This window comes from Eutrigla gurnardus (genome assembly GCF_963514095.1).
Source record: "Eutrigla gurnardus genome assembly, chromosome: 12".
Lineage (NCBI taxonomy): Eukaryota > Metazoa > Chordata > Actinopteri > Perciformes > Triglidae > Eutrigla > Eutrigla gurnardus.
Genome location: NC_139926.1, coordinates 24089310 through 24108775, shown reverse-complemented (window position 1 = coordinate 24108775; position 19466 = coordinate 24089310). Strand labels below are relative to the sequence as shown.

General features: G+C 41.2%; 1 protein-coding gene across 1 annotated transcript in view; it reads right to left on the bottom strand.

Moving 5' to 3' along the window:
• ube2f (ubiquitin-conjugating enzyme E2F (putative)) overlaps window positions 1-16898 on the bottom strand; it is a 36458-nt gene extending 19560 nt beyond the window's left edge. The window contains exons 1-5 of the mRNA XM_084022904.1: window positions 16672-16898; window positions 14348-14534; window positions 12822-12851; window positions 10607-10672; window positions 1783-1850 (exon numbers count right to left, since the gene is read on the bottom strand). Of these exons, the coding sequence (XP_083879030.1) occupies window positions 1783-1850; window positions 10607-10672; window positions 12822-12851; window positions 14348-14462 (279 nt within the window). The 5' untranslated portion in view covers window positions 14463-14534; window positions 16672-16898. The remainder of the gene's footprint in view (window positions 1-1782; window positions 1851-10606; window positions 10673-12821; window positions 12852-14347; window positions 14535-16671) is intronic.
• Between the last annotated feature and the right edge of the window lie 2568 nt (window positions 16899-19466).

Here is a 19466-nt window from a genome sequence, read left to right as displayed (position 1 = left end):
GTCAATGAAATGCAGCAAGATGTGGTTACTCCGACTCCCCTGCTGGGAAAATTACTCTATAATTATTATCACAGTAAATGGCTTGTTTCAACTATAGAGTGCTCGGGGGATCACGTATTTTTGTAGACCAACAAAAAGCCAATGGAATTTTTCCATTCTATTATTGCAGAAAGTAAGCGGCGTGGCTTACGGTACTTACACATTTTGTTCGGCGAGATAATCTCCGCAAATAAACACCTTGTTTGACTTTTGAAGCATGAATGCAAATCGGCAGAAATAAAACTAATTCGGGCTATAAACAAACTACAACACGGTCACAGGAGAGTGAGTAAACACTCCGAGGTTAGTCGGCATGACGATGCTTTGAAGTCTCTTATGGCCCCTTGTTAGCGAGCATTTTATTAAATACTGTAGAACAGAATGTTGAATAGTCTCAGTTTGTGTTAACCTTATTTCAGGTATCTCACCAATGACTCATTCCTGTAGCACTCTGTCGTTGTGCAATTTAACACTATTATGGATCCGACATGATTTCATTACAGGTAAATATAATGATGAGGAACGCTGATGAATGTTTCTGTCTGGACACACTGCTCTTCCCTGATATCAGCCACCGGAGCAGTCCTCCACTCGAACGCCTGACTATGAATCGATTAACCTTTTGTGATTGAATGTTTATTATAAATCATCATTATGTGACAGGCGTCATAAATTGCCACAGATGGCTGCATGTAGAGGAAACAGTGTATGTGTGTGTGTAAATGATTAAGATACAAGGTTAACGTACATTTACAGGGATGAAGACACCAACACACACACACACACACACACACACACACACACACACACACACAGAAATTTGAATTAATGGTAATTTTGTTGTTGTTGATGCCAGCAGTTGATAATTTGAGGGCACCACTTATTTGTCCTTGTGAGTTATTGATCATTGCAAAGACCAGGAGGGACGTGACTTTGCAACGGCCGGCGGAAATGACACGATGCAAATTAGGCGAATACGCAAAATGTGGGCCATTTGCGTGAGTTTAAATGTTCCAACTCGAGCGTGAAATTTGTGTGACACTGTGTCGTGAAAGCCTATCAGTTTTGAGATTCTCCTCCTGAGACCAGACCAGACTATGTGGAGAAACCAGAGACTGTGTAAGGTACAAACAACAAGGTTGCTGCCATATTTAAATGTCTAGATGAGCTTATTTTAAGTGTTGATGGAGCAGCTACAGTGTTAGCATAGCCTACCTCCGATCGAACCAGACTCCATTCAGAAAACAAGCATTTTAAAAGGTGTGTGCATATCGTCTTGCAGACAGACCTAGCAAACCATCTTCAGACTTTTTACAAATGGTTGTCATTGCGTTGTTATTTCGGCATCCTTTTCATCACTTTACTGCAATGAAATCACAGCTATTGCTATTCAGACGAGACAGTGTTTGGTGTCCTTGTGTAGCTGGACTTTCACAGCGTGTACAAAGCAGCAAAAGCACTTTCAACCATGACTGACTAAACGTTGCTGGTGTCTGGTAGATATACTGTTGCACTTTCTTCCAACAATGTACTTATTGGAAGTCACTTTGGATAAAAGCGTCTGCTAAATGCCCTAAATGTAAATGTGTCTACATGGAAGTAATGCAACGTGATCAAATTGGCTTCGCCTTTAGCATGAAGATAGCATGATACTGACAAACATATGCAGGCTGGCATGCATCCATACAAAACACACAGATGGGCAATTATGACCAAATAATGAGAAATAATGGAACTACTTACCACCATGTTATAGGCTTCAGGGACGTCTATTTCAAATTGAAACCTTCCACTTTGGTAGTAGCCCTCATCTGGAAGAACATGGAGGAAGGATTTTATTATCTACACACATCACATTGAATCCCTTTAACACTTTTCACCAGGTGCAATAATTACATTATGTGTCACAATTATATTTATTATAATTATAATATTATATATATATATATACAGTATTTATTGCATCCCTACTTCAACCAAAGACACACATACATTACAAAATCATTATAGGGACAAGCGCATCCAATATAGATATGCAAAATCACAGGAAGCAGGACGGAGAAACAAGGCGGCAATGAGGGAGAACGGAGAAGAAAACAGGTCACGATGTAATTAAATGTTTACTATTGTTGATTTCTTTGATTGAGAATCCAATTATCACATTTATAAAAATGAAGGAAAATGGGAACACGAGTTTATGGTCAAGAGTTTATGGTAACATGTTAGCCATGAAAAGTAGTCTTTAACACGCGAGCAAGCTCATTTAATTAGTCTGCTGGGGAAAATGTGCGTTCACAACTTCCTGTTGAGTTCGAGGTGTGGTGGATTTATCGGTGCTCCTCCTCTGAGATCAAGCAGAGCCACGAAAACAGCGTGCAGGCCACAGAAATGAGCAGCAGCACCGGTGTTAAAATGTTTAAATCTGTCAGAGGGCACGTTACGTGGATCTGCTAAGCTCTCAGGAGCTTGTTTTGACCCCTTCCTCAATCAGGAACAAAAAGACTCAACATTAATCCAAGCAGCTCATATCAGTTGAAGCAAATCATTCCTGAAATGAGTTCAGCCAGGCGGAGGCCACGACAGCAACCGGCCTTCAGCCTCATCCCCAGCTCTGCGTTGTCTTCCGCTTCATTGGACGCAGAGCCGGTAACCAGATTGAGAGGGAACAAAAGCGGAGGGGTTGATGCTTTTAGCCCCCCAAAAAGCAAGCAAGTAAGTAAGTAAGTAAGTAAGTAAGTAAGTAAGTAATAAAATAAATCAAGTCAAAAGATTTAGGACTGACAAAAGTATTTAAACAAGTCAATAATGCTAACAATGTTGTTTTAAGATGAAGTGCGTCAGCAGCATTTGATATGTGGGGGGTCCTGTTTAGGCGGGGGGTCTGGGGGTCCTCCCCATTACATTTTTTAATTAATATGTCGGAAAGGTTGGGTCGTTGAGACTCGGGAGTTGTGGCTTCTGACCTAATTCGACCCTTCTGAAAGTGCCAGTCTTCAGCCTGTGTCTCTACGACTTACTGTTCCCGAGATACAGCCAGACCCTAACCCCAACCCCAACAGTAACCCCAACACTAACCATAAACCTAACCCCAACACTAACCCCAACACTAACCCCAACACTAACCATAAACCTAACCCCAACACTAACCATAACCCTAACCCCAACCCCAACAGTAACCCCAACACTAACCATAAACCTAACCCCAACACTAACCATAACCCTAACCCCAACCCCAACAGTAACCCCAACACTAACCATAAACCTAACCCCAACACTAACCCCAACCCCAACACTAACCCCAACACTAACCATAAACCTAACCCCAACACTAACCCCCCAAAAAAGCATACAAAGCGACTTACAATAAGTGCATTTGTCAAAAGAAAGAAACTACAACATATCATTGCCGATAAAGTAAGAGCGAAAAAATAGAGGGTAGTGTCAGCTTCAGTGCCGACTGGGACTTTAATTAAAAGCAATTCTATGAGTTTATTCTTCAAACTACAAACTCTCTGATATGTGCCGTCGATGCATCACCTCACCATACTTTTTATAATTAATTTTAGACGCTTAGCTAATAGATTGATAATCAATCTGTGTAGACCAATCCTGTATGGTTTCAGATGGTGGGCGTGTGTTGACATTTTCAATGGAGGAAATAAAAAATTAAGCTGTAGCCATGAATTGTTTGCTTTGTTGGGGATATTTAAGAGGACCTGCTTGGAGCTGAGACGGGGGGGATTTAACGTACTTTAATGAAAAACATAAATTTGCAATTCCCTGTAGAAAGAGGGCCTTCAAACAGTGTGTCATACACTACTGCTCAGGGTTTAGACATGTGTCATCGACATTCTGCATTAATCTATGTAGCCTTTTTTTTTACTGGAAAATAGCCAAAGGAGCAGATTTGTCAACAGATGGGTAAATCGCCACTTTAATTTCATGTTCTCACACATCCACAAATACAGAGTACACAGGTTCTTCTTGCAACATGGACAGAACAGAAAGTGCATCCATTAACAGCAAAGTATCGTATTTTCTTCACTGCGAAATAAAAAAAGCAAAATTAATGAACCCGATGTGGGAATAAGATTCATGATCCAACTGAAAAATAGCACTGCGTTTAAAAATGGAAGGGGTGTGCTGCTGAATGTACCAGTGATCAGATGAAAAAGAGCCATGAAGTCCAATTTGACTAATGACAATCCAGCTCTGCAATATTTACATGAGAATTAGTTACGAGGTGATCCATCCAAAATGTGTACTGGCATAGTTTGCTACTAGATGGCATTACAACATGAGAAAAGGTTGCACCAGGGTTTAACTTGCTGGAGGGCCTCCCGTGGGGCAAAACGCTGGTTTCACTGCCACGAAGGCAGGTTGTGTCTGAGCTCAGCGGAGATCGACCAGCTCCACGAGATCACCGAGCGTGTGACCAGAGAGGAAATGAGAGGACTGACGGGAAGAAACGTTCCTCAATCTAGGAAGGTATCTCAGGGGACTAAAGGCCCTGATGTGTGACCTTTCAGACCACATTCTGTAGGTCAAACATATCCCTGGTTTAATCCTCTATATCCATCTTGTAATGGCTACATGCAAGCAGAAAACATCACTCCTACGCACACCTCACTAATTAGACATTTCTTAGTGAATTGCCAGGTTATACATCTATCTACCTTTGTAAGCTGTCCAATCAATGCATGTCCTCTCTCCCCATCTCTCCCCATCTCTCCCTGCATGCAGCCTCTTAAGCCAATTAAAGGCTCATTCAGGATATAGGATCCGTTTAAAGCATGAGGTCTCATTAATTAGTTGGATAACATTTAGGTTTCTGCTGTGATCTTATAGGGCCACACGGTCGGGAAAGGACAGCGGTGAAGAGAATCAGATTCAAATGCCTGTTGGTGGACTGATAGCTCGAAACTAGAAATAGAAACTTCTTAATTAACTCTAACAAATTGAATTTCTGATTAAACTCAAGAAAGAGAGATTAAGAGGAAATCACTGTATGTACAGAGCAGCCAGCATTTCAATTTTTCTCAGCAATAAGAATGGGATGATGTAGGATTTGATCAGAAATGTGAATTCCTAAACCGGGATTACCACAAATATCAAGAGTGACTTGAAAAAGCTGTCTAGCTCCATATCATGGTAGACCTTTGAAAATTAGAGTCCGATTTAAAAAACACAAGATAAAAACATAAAAATGTGTTTATCCTTTAAAAAATGTATTTATGCAAGGAGACCTCGTGATTAATAATCATCTAATTCAAGAAGTTTTTCCACTAAAAAGATGCGTCTTATCTGTGACATTATGAATATATCTGTTTCTTACCAAAATGCAAAGTGATTCCAGTCTTTTTCAGTGCCATTTTAAGAGTTTTAATCATATGTTATAACGTATATTGCAACTATTTTGGCCTGGGTAAATGTCCCCATGCCTACCTAACAGTCTTACATGTACCACATGTACCTTACAATATAATGCCATGCAAATTGTCAAATAGCACAGTTATTTCAACACTGCTTTGAAACGGTATCAATAACACTTAAACGTCATTGAAAAAAGGTTTTCGACACTTTCAAAGCTGGAATAAAGGAAAGCAGCTCTCTCGCTCTCACTCTCTGCCTCCGTCCGAGTACACAAACACTGAGCAATCTGAGATAAGGCCTTCGTAAAAGGGCTATTCTAAAACCTCACCCGGACTCCATTCACCGCAACAAAGACAGGTCCGATTTAATTAGACTATACAAACAGTTTGCCCTGTATTATGGATGAGAAGAGGCAGAGAAGCGCTGCCTGGACCGTCAAGTAGAAAAGAGGATAAAGAATGAAGCGGCTACGTGTCAAAAGCGGGCGACGGATGGATGGATAGAGAAAAAAAACGGGACAAAAGAGAAATAACAAAATGGAAAAAGAAGCAACATACTGAAAGAGGGAAAGGAAGGCAGAAGAGAGATAGCCTCGACTGACTAACAGCGGCTGTAAGAGATCATAAATAATTCACGGTGTCTTCGGTACACTGGAACAATCAGTCTTTACTGTCACAGGACACTGGGCCTGCATACTGTAAGAACACACACACACACACACACACACACACACACACACACACACACACACACACACACACACACACACACACACACACACACACACACACACACACACACACACACACACACACACACACACACACACACACACACACACACACACACACACACACACACACACACACAACCTCAAAGGGAAAACAGATTGTAGACATAATATATTCAGGAAACAAAAGTTCAAATAGAAAGATGCTGCTTAGTTGGTTAAAATAACCAGTGTGTGGCATTTCGGAAGATTTATTGTCAAAAATGGAATAAAATGTTAAGTATGTGTTTTTATTTAGTGTATAACCTTACAATGAGACTTTTGCATCTACATTCAGTTCATCATATGCCTTCGATGCTGTTCAGACAAACACCTTTGATCTCAGACAAAGACAAATCATGTGAGGAAGGAATTAGCAATTATACCCGGATAAATTAGTATAATTGTGATTTGCCAAGTAGGAAGGAGGAGGAAATGAAGTGACAGGTATTGGGCATGATTGGCATGGACATATAATTACTGTTGCTGACAGAGCTCTCAGATACTCATCCATAATTACAAACACAACACAGACAGCTTATCTGGGAAAGAAAACCCTAACAAACAACGATGCTTCTGTTTACTGAAAACATAAGGTCATTGAAAGAATAATAAAGTTGCCCTATGAGGGGCTTTGTTATCTTTATTTTTTCTCGTGTTTGTTGTTTGTAACCCAGATTTAATAGGAAAAAAGCTAAACCACCACAGCCCAACTGGAAACCAATCACCAACCACTATCGCAGCATGTTTATCCCAATACGGCTGAACTCTGCAATACAAATGATACTGAAAGCTGGCAGAGCTGTGTGAATCTGTCTCTCCCATGCAGCTGTGACACACTACTGCGCAGAGCTGAACTCCTGATGACCACGTAGCCTCGGTAGCTAGCCTCATTGGCCATCCTCCATCTGAAAAAACAACAACACCTCCAACAAAGCGAGCTCCGACACTGGCATCATAACTGAAACCTAGAAGTGTTGGGTAAACTAATTGCCCGCTACGTAGACCAAGCATCTACGTAGCCAGACAACATTCAAATGCAATAGACCAATGACAAGAACTGTCTGTTGCCCCCGCTCACACCAGACAGTTAGGGTTTTACTCCGCATACTTCCTGGTTCCCAAGACCTCGGGAGAGTTCAGACCCATTACGGATCTCAGCATCCTAAACCGATGCATTGCAAGACGTTCTGCCTACTAACCATCAAGCGGATACTGGAACTGGTGCAGCAAGGCCATTGGTTTACTACCATTGACTTGAAAGCACAGACTGGTTATAAGAAGTGGGCGTCGACCTCTTGGATTTTTGCAACCAGTGAATGGAAGTGACCATATTTGGACTGAGGAGGAGCAACGGGTGGATCTGACGAACAAAAGCAATACAATAACAGCATCTTTATTCATATTTGATAAGAGCTGCCTAGTTTGACAGTTTGATTGGAGTTTGCGGCGATTGACAGCTGGGTTAGAGACTCTTCCTGGCTCTGATTGGTTGTTTTTCCTAAATGGCATTAGGAGCACAAAGAGGAGGAAGAAGAACCTTTATTTTTTTCTCCACATATTATCTGTCTTTGTGCTATTTTCAGGATACAGTAACAGTGACAACATTAAAGTTGCCAACAGTAGATTGGTTCTCTTGATGACGATGACACTCTTGATCAATCCCATGGTGTATCTAGATCGGTGGCCATGATGAGCTTCATCCAGAAATGTTTATGTTTGTAACCTAAATGTTATATGTTCTTTTCCTGTTTGTTGTATATTTGAGAAGAAAAACAATTCAAATCAGTCCTTGTACAAAGTGTTGAGAGAGGAAGTGACTACATGCTATTATTTTGTCAATAAAAGAGCCATCTAGAGTTGCAAAAAAAAAGCACTCAACTATACTTTCTGCCATTATGTATTACTTTTTCCAACAACACAACTTGACATCTTGCTGCCCCTAAAAAATGGCCACTATGAAAGAGGAAGCAAGCAGGAATGTGCACAACAACACATTAATGATCCTTAAGCCAATCAACTAGAAACGTGTCTGAAACACAGACAATGCAACTTATTTATTTATTTTGTCATTACCATATTTTATAATGATCAAAACGAATGTGTTCACCCCGGGGTGTTGCTGCTGTCCCCATTCCTCAGAGACACAGGGGTCTAGAGCAACGGGTTCGCCACAGAGCTGTTGCATGATGGGAAAAAGACAAGTCTGAGTAACTAAAAGAGACTTTCCAACTGAAGTCCAACAAGAAAGCTTGAAAAACATCCAAAGCTAGACATGTTTCTGTTATTGACACGGGCCTTTTTGGGGACCAACGGCAGTCAATCAAATCTTTAAATTACCTGGAGCATGATTCATGAATGATGTAAAGTAAACAGAGCTTCTTAAGATTTAGATTATAAAAAGAGAAGACAATACAAAAGAAAAAAGGCACAGGAAATAAGCACTTAGCCTTGAGCGTAAGTCTCCATATGAAGTTTACCTCACATTGGTTTGGATATAAGAGATATTGGACATAACTGCATCCTGAGGCCTTTGCATCTTATATATCTTCTCATACTACAAATCTGAAAGGAAATTAGACAGCAGACACGCAACCAAGGTGGTATTTTCCCCCTCTACTACTTCTGAGAGATGTAAAGTAATGTATTTACCTGATTAGTGTTTTAGAAAGAGACCGGACCAAAGAAAGACTTTCCTTCTCACAGGTCACACAACGGCTCCTATGTCTTTATTTGTGTTCCCACGCATAGTTACATGCCTGTTTGCGTTTTGTTAATGTACCGTATTGGGTTTCAATCCAGAGTAGCACAGTTCACAGTTAGTTTAAACATGATGAACTCAGGCTGAACACCAGATGTAATGGAAGGTTAATAGAGAGAAGGTATGAGGAAGAGAAACACTACGGGAGTAAAGCAAAAGCAAGTGAAAAAGGTGGGATGTGTGGGAGCAGGAGGAGGAGGAGGAGGAGGAGGAGGGGTGAGTTAGGAGAGACAGAGGTTGTGAATAATTGAGGAGTAAGTCTTTCTCTGACAGCTCAATCTCCTCATCAACTCCTCTTCAAGAACATGACACCAAAATGTCTCTCTAATAGCTGATCTTTGCTTTTCTCTGCAGATTTTGCTTACTTTCTGAAAACTAGACTGGAGACGAGACACACACACACACACACACACACACACACACACACACACACACACACACACACACAGACACACAGACACACACACACACACACACACACACACACACACACACACACACACACACAGACACACACACAGACACACACACACACACAGTTCTTACGATATCTTACGAAAAGCTAGTCCTCATTTTTCATGCGTTTTCCTATGAATGTCCAGCAACACGTGCTCTTTACATGCATACCATTTTACATAAGTACGGAAGGTTACAAAATAAATAACCGTTTAGACTCCATTGTAAGAATCTGTCACACTTTATTGGTGCTACAAGGGATTATTAACAGGATTATTACTTTTTTTTTTTAGAGAGCACGAATTGAGCGGAACAAGAGAGTTCTCCAGAGAGTTCGGATATCCCACACCAGCGTGCTCGGTTGGTAAATATTTGACAGGTGGTCCATTTTGATTGGAAGACTGCTGAGCAAGCAGATTGGACTCGAGGAATAATGTGGAAACAGAGAGAAAGCTGGAGTGCCTTTTCGAGGGACACACACACAGGCTTACTTACATTTTCAGTCTCCCACTCCATCATACACGACACACTCGCCCACAACACTCAAACCTGCATAATTTCCTGGTAAAGAACAAAATGAGAAGGCAGTGGCTGCATGGCGAAGGGGTGCTTTCGCACTTTTAAAAGCTAAATCAAACAACCGAAGCAAGGCCAAAAAGATGGTCCACTATCACACGGAATCTGGTTCGGTTCATTTGTGGTGTGAAAGCCAATGAAGCAACCACTGGATGTCACGATTTTAAAAGCTAAACTACTAATAAATCCATCAGCTGATTGTGGAATATGTTCAGGAACTTATAATTGTTCTGTACAATAAAAATGATTTATGCAAATCAACAGGAATGCATACCTGGGAGCACTCAAAGATTTGCCACATCAGAAGCATTAAAGTGCTGCATAAACTTCTAATCAGAATTCATAATGTCAGTTGTAGTTAACACCTTAAATTGGATTCAAATGAGATTTATTTTACACCCGATAAGCTTTCGCTTCATCGTACTCCGTTTTCAAACTCAAATTATTAGTTGGAAGTCTGTGTAAATTATATTTTGATTGTTTTTTTTTTGTATTATTGTTGATTTGAAACTGAACACTAAATTCAGAGCCCATCACAAAAGAAATAACACTGCAGCGTCCCATAAACGAAGCAGTTGTGACGTGATTAAAGCAGTTATCTGTGTAAGAACAGAAGATGATTTTTCTCTTACCAGGAGACACAGCCAGGTGAAAATGATGCAGCTTGTCCTCATCGGGGAAACTGGCTTTACATGTACCTGAAGAACAAAGGGAGGGGAAGGTTATTAGTTTTTAAGAGTCAAAAGGTTGAAGCCAGAAGCAGCTGCATGAAGCTCCAGCTTTAATTTTTATGACTTGCCTTTGTGCCAAATAACAATATTAAACATCAATAATATATTGTAGTTTTATTAAATCCTCCCTGAGCCACATAGTGTTCATGCTGTCCACAAAGACTGCAGGATTTATGCCTTGGGACTCCCTGTGGCACCACATTCCCCCCTGGTGTTCAACAACAGGTACTGCGCTAACGACGTCACATAAGGAGAGCGTTTGGTTTGATAAAAAACGTCTTACACATGAGCATGGTTTAAAAAAAAACATCACATCAGCTCTTGAATTAATTACCTTCCTGTTTTGTTGTGTAAAATCACACACTTAACAAACAGTGTTTATAAAAAACATATTGTTCGTTGTAAGACCCGTAATGAATGCCAAGCAAACAGCGAATGAAAAGTGCAACAGTTACTGCTATTAATCAGGCAGAGCAGATGAGCTACCGTGGGCTGCATGTTCAATAGAGCAAGTGATGATCATTTCTGCACATCTGAAAGTTAATTTTTAGTTGTTTTTTTTCCAAACTTTCTCCATAAAGCTTGCACATCAGTTACACCAATTAGGCCTGAAATGAGACATCAAATTCAATCAAAATCATAGATGCAATTTAAGAACAAATCAGCTCATGGAGCACTTCTTCCATGAGGCTAATGGAGGTGTTTTGACAGCACCGCTGCTCATTCAGAGCAGACTATTAGAGCTCCTGTCTGCCCAGAACGGTACAAATCCAGCCGTTTCTTAAAGGTCCACATTCACACCACAAAGCAAATCAATCCCTTCCCTCTTCCCACAGGACTCTACTCCATTGTTGTTGTTGTTGGGAGTGAAGAGCAGGCGGGATGAGCATTATCGTCATGGGAACAGGATGCTTTCTTTTAACAGTGCACCCCCTCATTCACAGTCCTTCACCCAGCTGTTCACCTCGGGTCCCTACGGGTTCAAGTCTGGCCAACAACCGCAACACTATTTTGTCTGGGATGTTTTTCTGAGAATCAGAGGTACATCTACACAGTATATACACACAGAAAAGTGCACACCAGTGTAGTTAATTGTAGTCTTTTTGTTTTCGCCCATATTGTGTCGATTAACACTAGAAGACGTACGAAACTAAATATTTCCCAGCATACACCCTGTCAGCTTTCTTACTTCCTCGTCAACATTGCGTGTTACGGATATATCGTTTACTTCTCTGGCTTCCGTGTTCCTCGTGCAAAATCGTCAGACCACAAACAACAAACTTCAGCTAAAGCACACAGATAACGGAGTTATAAAGATCTGATACACCGTCATTTAAATTCAAGCAAGAACTCATCAGTAGTTTGGGGGATTCAGTCTGTTTGAATGAATAAGTCCTGAGGCCAGAAGTGTAATGAGCATGAAAATGAGCATGATATCATCCAAGGCTCAAAGTGCATGTGTTAATAGGCTCATCTCCAGGTTAGTACAACATTTAAAGTAGAGGAGGAAATCTAAAACATCTTGGTGTGTTACGCCTTGATGAAATGCTTTACAGGGAGATATTTCTAATCTAATGAAAAGCAGTCAATAATTCTGACTGACGACGCTTTCATGAATACTTGCATCCAAAGCAGTAGAAAAATAAGAGATTTTTCAATTTTCTGTGAAGAAATATAGTTTGGCTGAATAGCTTTGTACCACTAAAATACAATTAAAAGTGTTGTTGGAAATAACCTGCAGCTAAAAAGTTTTTTTTGTTTGCAAGCCTCCACTCAAAGAGAGACTGACACAAGACACATTATGAAAATAATAAGATAATCATAAATCATAAGCTCTCCCTGCAAAACTGTATGTATTTATTATCCCGATAACGGAAATTCACCACCATCAACTTCCTGCGGGTGTTTTTATCCCGATTAAATCTCCATCCCCTACATCAAGCCCAGCTGATCCTCATTAAGCAACAACCCTCCATACTTAAACAGAAAGAATGATGGTAGAAATTGTTTATTAAATAGGAGAAGAATAAACACTCATGTAAACATGCAGAGGAATGCAAAGTGAGAGTCGGAGTAAAAGGAGATCAGTGTGTATTGAAGTGGAAAGTGTACTTACTAGGGAGATTGGATTCAAGTTCTGCAACTTCTGTTGAGAGAATAAAATAATCATGAAAAAGGGAGCAGAGAATCAGACACACACACACACACAGAATGACTTGATCGGTGGGTAACACAAGGGAGGAAGGAAAGAAGAGAACCGACAGAAGGACATTTAAAGAGTAGAGGGTTGTTGAGCTTCTGTTGCCTCTGGGTCACGTTTAAAAGCTCAGGTTCCCTCGGTTCGTCTTCACATCGATGACACTCGTTTCACTGCTTGTATGCGTCTGCTGGTTTAATGAGCTCGGCCCCTCTGCTGTTGTCATGCTGAGAATTTCCCAGAGTCATGTGAACAAACACATTCTTGGAGGTAATTAGGTACATGGATGATACCCAGATGTTACCGTTTGAGACCAATAACTGTCTTTTATCAGAAGAAGCGCCGTTCCCCGCAGCACACTTGACAAATGTCAGGTGCCTGTTCATATTTTTACAATTCCTGCTGTGCTCTCGCAAGGTGGACTGATTTTAGTCAAACATCAGCGTTACAACAAGCCTGTGATGATCCTCCACTTGACTGGTATAAAGTGCTGGTCCTCAGCCAGGTCATTTAGCGCTTCCCTGCCTCAGAACTTGACTTTGTGATTATCAAACTGCCTCAGCACCTCGAGGGGAAAAATATAACTTCAATAAAGTAATAGCAATCTTAGAGAGAGAGAAAGAGAAGTCACTCTGATGATGTACTGGAGGGCATTTGACAAATGCTCGACCAGATTTATGTAGAATTCTGAATATCAACTCAGTGCAATGTTCAAATAGACCAGATGCATGATGCATTACCTGATCTCATGAAAGAGTTTACATTTTGTATGATATATTACTAACATTCCTACTTCAAAATCATTTTGTATCAGGAACACAAAGCTGAATGTTGAAATCTAACAAATAAATATTTTTGGGAATTTATTACAGTCAGAAAGGGAGGATTATCTGACAAAAATAAAACGTGTTTTCAAAGTTATTGTTAGAACTGCAACAGTATTATTAAGTATTATCTGTACTCAGTATCAGTAGGTACTTGTACTTGTTGGCTACAAAATCCCTCTAAACAAAAAAGGGCTGTTGGGTAAACCAACCAGGTCGCTATAAAACTCAAACTATAACCTTAATTTCACTGGTCATAATAATTGGCTAAAATAATAATAAAGCTAAGACAGATGAGACCGCAGAATAAAGGAAACATGATGGTGAGCATAAGGAGAGAGAATGACACGAACAAACACGATGACAAAGGCTGAGAAGGTCAACCATTTGAAAGCTGCACCTCAAGGCAAAGAGCGACACCTACGAATAAAAACCAAGGATGAAGACACACAACCATGGAATGAATAGAGGGAGGTAGAAGCAGAGGAAAAGAAATAGAAGTCAAAACATCCACGGAGGAAGAGGAGCATGAACACAAGTCTGCAATGTCTTCAAACATTGAGCTCGTTTCGCTTCTGTATAAAAGAAAGTGATGAAATACCCGATGAACAAAGTGGTTACCTTTGGTAAGGAGGCGGTCCCGGATGGAGACCCTGTGGGTGGAGTCGGAGGCTCCGGAGGCGCGGCCCGTCTTTCCCCCATCGTCCCTCTTCAGCTTACTGGCCAACGTAAGCATGGCTTCGCTGCTGTGATCTGCCTCGGTCTGCCCCACGCTGCTCTGTGCTCCGCCGCACTGCTGCTCAAACGCCTGATGATCACACGGAACAAAAATAATGAAATAGAGAGGAGGAGGGCACTTTCATGATAATCATTTCATAATTCACTCTCACAGTCCAAAGACGAGGCCAAAAGGTGAACTTGCAACTCCAAACAGCTGCAACGCTGCAGTGCTACCTTTTCTGCCTCACAACACTGCAGAGATTGAGTGGATATAGATAATGAATGGATGAAAAACGGGTCTTTCAAGATGAATTGCTTACAAGGCCAAAGTTCAGTGCTGCTGCCAAGCACTGATGGATCGTGAGACCTTTTCACATCACGCTAGTAACAACACATCAAGTTTTCAACCCACACCAATCCAGGCTGTCTACAGAATGACTCTAATGGCAGAGGACGACAAAGAAGGCAAGTGTTTAATGGGTGAGATGCAAAGGAATTACAAGGTCTACCCCTTCCTATACTGCCTATAGTAATACACTAACAACTGACACCATTTAATTCCCAGGGAGTATCTGAGAGTGATTGACATTGAATAGAAGAGCCATGTGCAGACTCCCTGTTGTGGAAAGACGTGTGAGGCCACATGTGGTTCACCTGCTGAGTCATAGTAATAATAATCATTTTAAAGGTCAAATAATAATACCTTTCACTAAACGCATGGAGAAAAGCAAAGACATGGGCAGAACCCCAGAAAGGAGAAAACACACTGATTCAGGTGGAATAATGGAGTGCTTGAAAATGATTAGAAGAGCCGATTGCAATTGACTCCCTATTGTGGAAAGACAAGTTGTCTAACAGCCTTAATTTGAGTGATGAGTCTTGTGTCCTGTGGTTTTCAATAGGGGCTAATCAGCAACAGGACCATTGCGTGCAACGGGGAAATCAGAAGTTCATAACAAAAAAGGATCTTATCCATGGCACTCTGTTTAATTATCTAAAAAAAAGAGAGATTGTAGCAGACAGAGGGGAGCCTACGGAGACGAGCGTGACAAATCATCTGATAGCATGAGCGGCATATTGCCACCGCTAAATGATATTCAACAGACTCTAATGTAAGAGACAATTAATAAGAAGCCAAAAGAGTACTTAATCCCAAAGCCTCTGCCAACTTTCCTATCAATCAATGCTGCAGGAAGTTTCATCCACGGCACGACATTGTCAAAACTCAAGAGATGAAGGCATTCGCTCCTTGTAAACACCTCTTAGTGCAACTATTGACACCACGCAACGGCCATCTGAGTGGGTTTCTTCCCTGTGCTGTTGTTTACATATTTCCTGGGCATTCACTGTATAATGAATATGGTGCAAATCAAGAAAAAAGGGCAGCTTGAAAAGAAACATAATACAGAACCAACGTCATCTAAAAACATGAATTCAGGAAACTATCAAAGACATCTGCAAGCAGCTTCCCTGCTGCAGCAGCACCCATACAGCCTCACCTTGACACCCTGCACTTACTTAATATAATATAACTCAGTCGTGCTGATCCCACTGTAATTACTGTAATACTGCTGGTGGTGCAGAGGACTTTCAACCTCTCTAGGGGAGCAGTTCACTGGCTTCTCTGCAGTCTGTGTGTCCAGTCTCAGCACCAGGGTGAGCTCATTTTTCTGTGGGGGTGGGGGGTGCAGAGGGTGGAGGTGTCAGGTGTCAGTGAGCTGAAAAGCCCACCTGCCTCGGCTGTCAGTCACCGACACAGATTACCTGGATGTCATGTCACGCAGAATACTCACAACAACAACAGTAACTTGGACTAACACATACAGTTCAGTAAAAAGGGGTGTAACTAAATGAGTCCAGCTAACTAAAGTGTCAAACAAAAGGGGAAGTGCGTAGTAGCTCTCTCATGACAACACCTTCGGATTCGTGCTAATGCTAAATAACGCTACTTTTACAAGTTAAGGCACCGCCTCGTCGCTGTACTTTTTTTTTTTAGCTCGTTAACCAATCTTAAACATCAAGCCGCTAACGCCGCTAATCACAGCTAGCTAGACGCAACGCCCGAGCGTTAAAAGAAACCCCGGTCTCGTCTCTGGCTCAGTCCCAGCTCGTGTGCTCGTGTGCTCGGGTTCACGAAAGAAATGTTTAATTAGCGAAGACACAAGCGAGTTGTTAATGAAGCGCCGATGCTAGCCAGTGTTAGCTTGTGTGTGTGTTTTTTTTACCTGCTGTCTCGGAGCTAGCGCCCCGTGCTAACACCATAATCGGCCGCCCTCCTCTGTTCACGGCGGCGGTGTCCAGCCGGAGGTGACGGGAGGCAGCTCCGGCTGAAAATAACTTCAAAAGTGATTATTTTAGGGGAGGAGGGGGGAGGAGGGGGCGCAGAGTGGATATAAACTGATCGGAGAATCAGCTGTCAGAACTTCGCTCCGGTGTCATGGGTAACGGAAGCGCAGTGAGTGAAGGTACCGTCTGTTATTGTTGTCCGTGTAGACATGGAGGCAGACAAAAGGTTCCGCCGAGCAAGAGGACGAGTTCCTGTCGGTTTCTTGTGGATTCGGGTGTGAAATATATCACACACAGTAAGTAAACCTGCTGGTACTGAGCGCCTATGTTATACTGTCGTGTTGCAGGATGCATTAATAAACTAATTATGTTATTTATGTTACTTAGTACTCACGTAATAAGTAATTTACATGTAGACATCCCGATGAATTTAGGCAAAGCCCAGAATACTACTGTGTTTTATGAAATGTAGAATATAGAGCAATATTCATACATACTTTTCATCCAGAAGAGGGTTCATTATGGTAAATCTGAGCAGTAGGATTTTTTTTATACTGTATTTATTTATGTATTTTATATTTTCTTTGCCAATTACCCCCAAATTGAACAGCTTCAACATCTTCCAAAATTAACAAACAAATTTGAAAAAAAAACAAAAAAAAACAGTGAGTTTAATATTTGTTGCGTTTAAAAAAGCTAAAATAAATAAAGCAAGCAAGCTAGCTAGCTGTAATATAATGCTGAATCCTCCTTACTGCTTGTCCTGCACACACACACACACACACACACACACACACACACACACGGGCGCATTGAAAACAGCACCATTTGCAAAATGGAAAACGGAGACTCACTGTTTGACAGAACAGCTCATTCGCTTCTCGGAGCAAACCCAGTTCACCCTAAAGGACGAAGCTGTGAATCACCCAGCCAGTTGTTACGGACCCAGGGGGCAAACAAGAGCATGCTCTTGACTGACCTGCCTGGTCAGATGAAGGTTTTTAAAAAAGAGGAGTCTATTAATCTTGGAGCGGATGATTATATTGTATTTCATCTTCATCTGTTTAGACAGGTGCTGGCCATCAGGCTTCCTGTGATGCTCGTACGCCCCGCCGTGTTCTCTCTCTCCTCTTCACACGTTGCTTTTGTTATTCTGACCGAGGACGTACATCTGTATTTATTCATGAGAGTGGTATTACTATGTGTCAGAGTTATAACAAAAAAAAACAGCCAAGATATTAATCTTGATCAGCTGAATAATTAAAAAAAAAAAATTATGTGGATTAACAATGTGTGACTGCTTTACACTTGTTTGTGCAGAATTTGGCTTGTTGTGTCAAAACTCGACACACGAGCCAAATAAGAAGCAGATTTAGAGATATACATCTCACTTCTATGTAGAAATGAAACTCAAAACCTCACAATCATTTTTCGATCTGCACACATGCACCATTTGAGTGGCTCTTTCAAAGCAGCAAAGAGTGTACATCTACTCACATTTTAACACATGCAAAAATAGAAAGGCTCAATTGGTGCCTTCGTTTAAGGCATTGTAACGTAGTTACCAACTTAGAAGAGGTGAAGCAGCGTCAGAAACCCAGATGGGATCAGGAATTCTTGACAAGGACGCACTGAGAACTCTACATTCTCCTCAGATGACTCATTGAATCCAGAGCTGAAGAAGAAAGCATTCACTTTGAAACAAAATATTCATGTCACTTCTTGGTCTTCGAGCTCAACATCAGCGTAAACAGGGGGGGGTAAGGAAAGTTTGTCATGCTTCTCTAACCACAGGGCGTAATTAAGGGATGAGGATGCACCTGAAGGGATTTCAGACGTCTGTTTATCTTTTTGGACAGCTTTTTGAAAACTGAAATGTTAATTTAGCTTTCAGCTTCCTCTTTTTCCCCCAACTTTATCTTTATCGGTTTTAGAACACAACATCCCCGGGGCTGAATAATGCAACGATGTATAATGCAATCACATAGACGCCAGATCAGCCCTCCCCCCAAGGTCCGACCACCGACTAAGTTTCCAGCCTTGATCTCTGCAGAAAAACAGTGACTTGGAAAATGTCGAACTCAACTTAAAAAAAAACATCTACTGTTTGCATGTGGATACAACAATATTAGGATGTGTCCTCCTGCTGCTGTGCTGTTCGGGTTGTTTCGAGGGCAATCGACTGGTCTCACCTCACGTCCACGCCTAGCTTCAGTCACACCGTTGGTTTCACTGAAGTAACTGGTCGTTTAATATTTGGTATATGAGGTTTGCAGGTTTGGAAATGCAGAAATTAAAACGTTAACCTGACGATGGGACTAGATTAAAGTCTAGCATCGGACCTAGCACAGTTAGCTAGGGCCGCAAAAGAAGAAAAAAGGATATAGAGATATTAGCAAAGAATACATGAATAAATAACCTGGTTTTCCAGTAAATCAAGGTTAAATTACGCAAAAGAAAAGTGACCGTTTTTAACCACAAATAAAAACATATAAACTCACTGGTGCCCCCCACAGGATGACACCCCATCTGGCTCCTGCCAAAATCAGTAGGATTCATCCTCAGGGCACCATGAATACCAGACTTTCATGGCAATCCGTCCAAAGTTGATATTTCAGTCAATATCCACAAAGAATGCCTCAAGTAGCCATAAGTAATCTTGATTGGCAGTTATATTATAGCAGTGGATACATTTAAGTACAACTAACTAACTTTTACAGTTACATCAACAAAA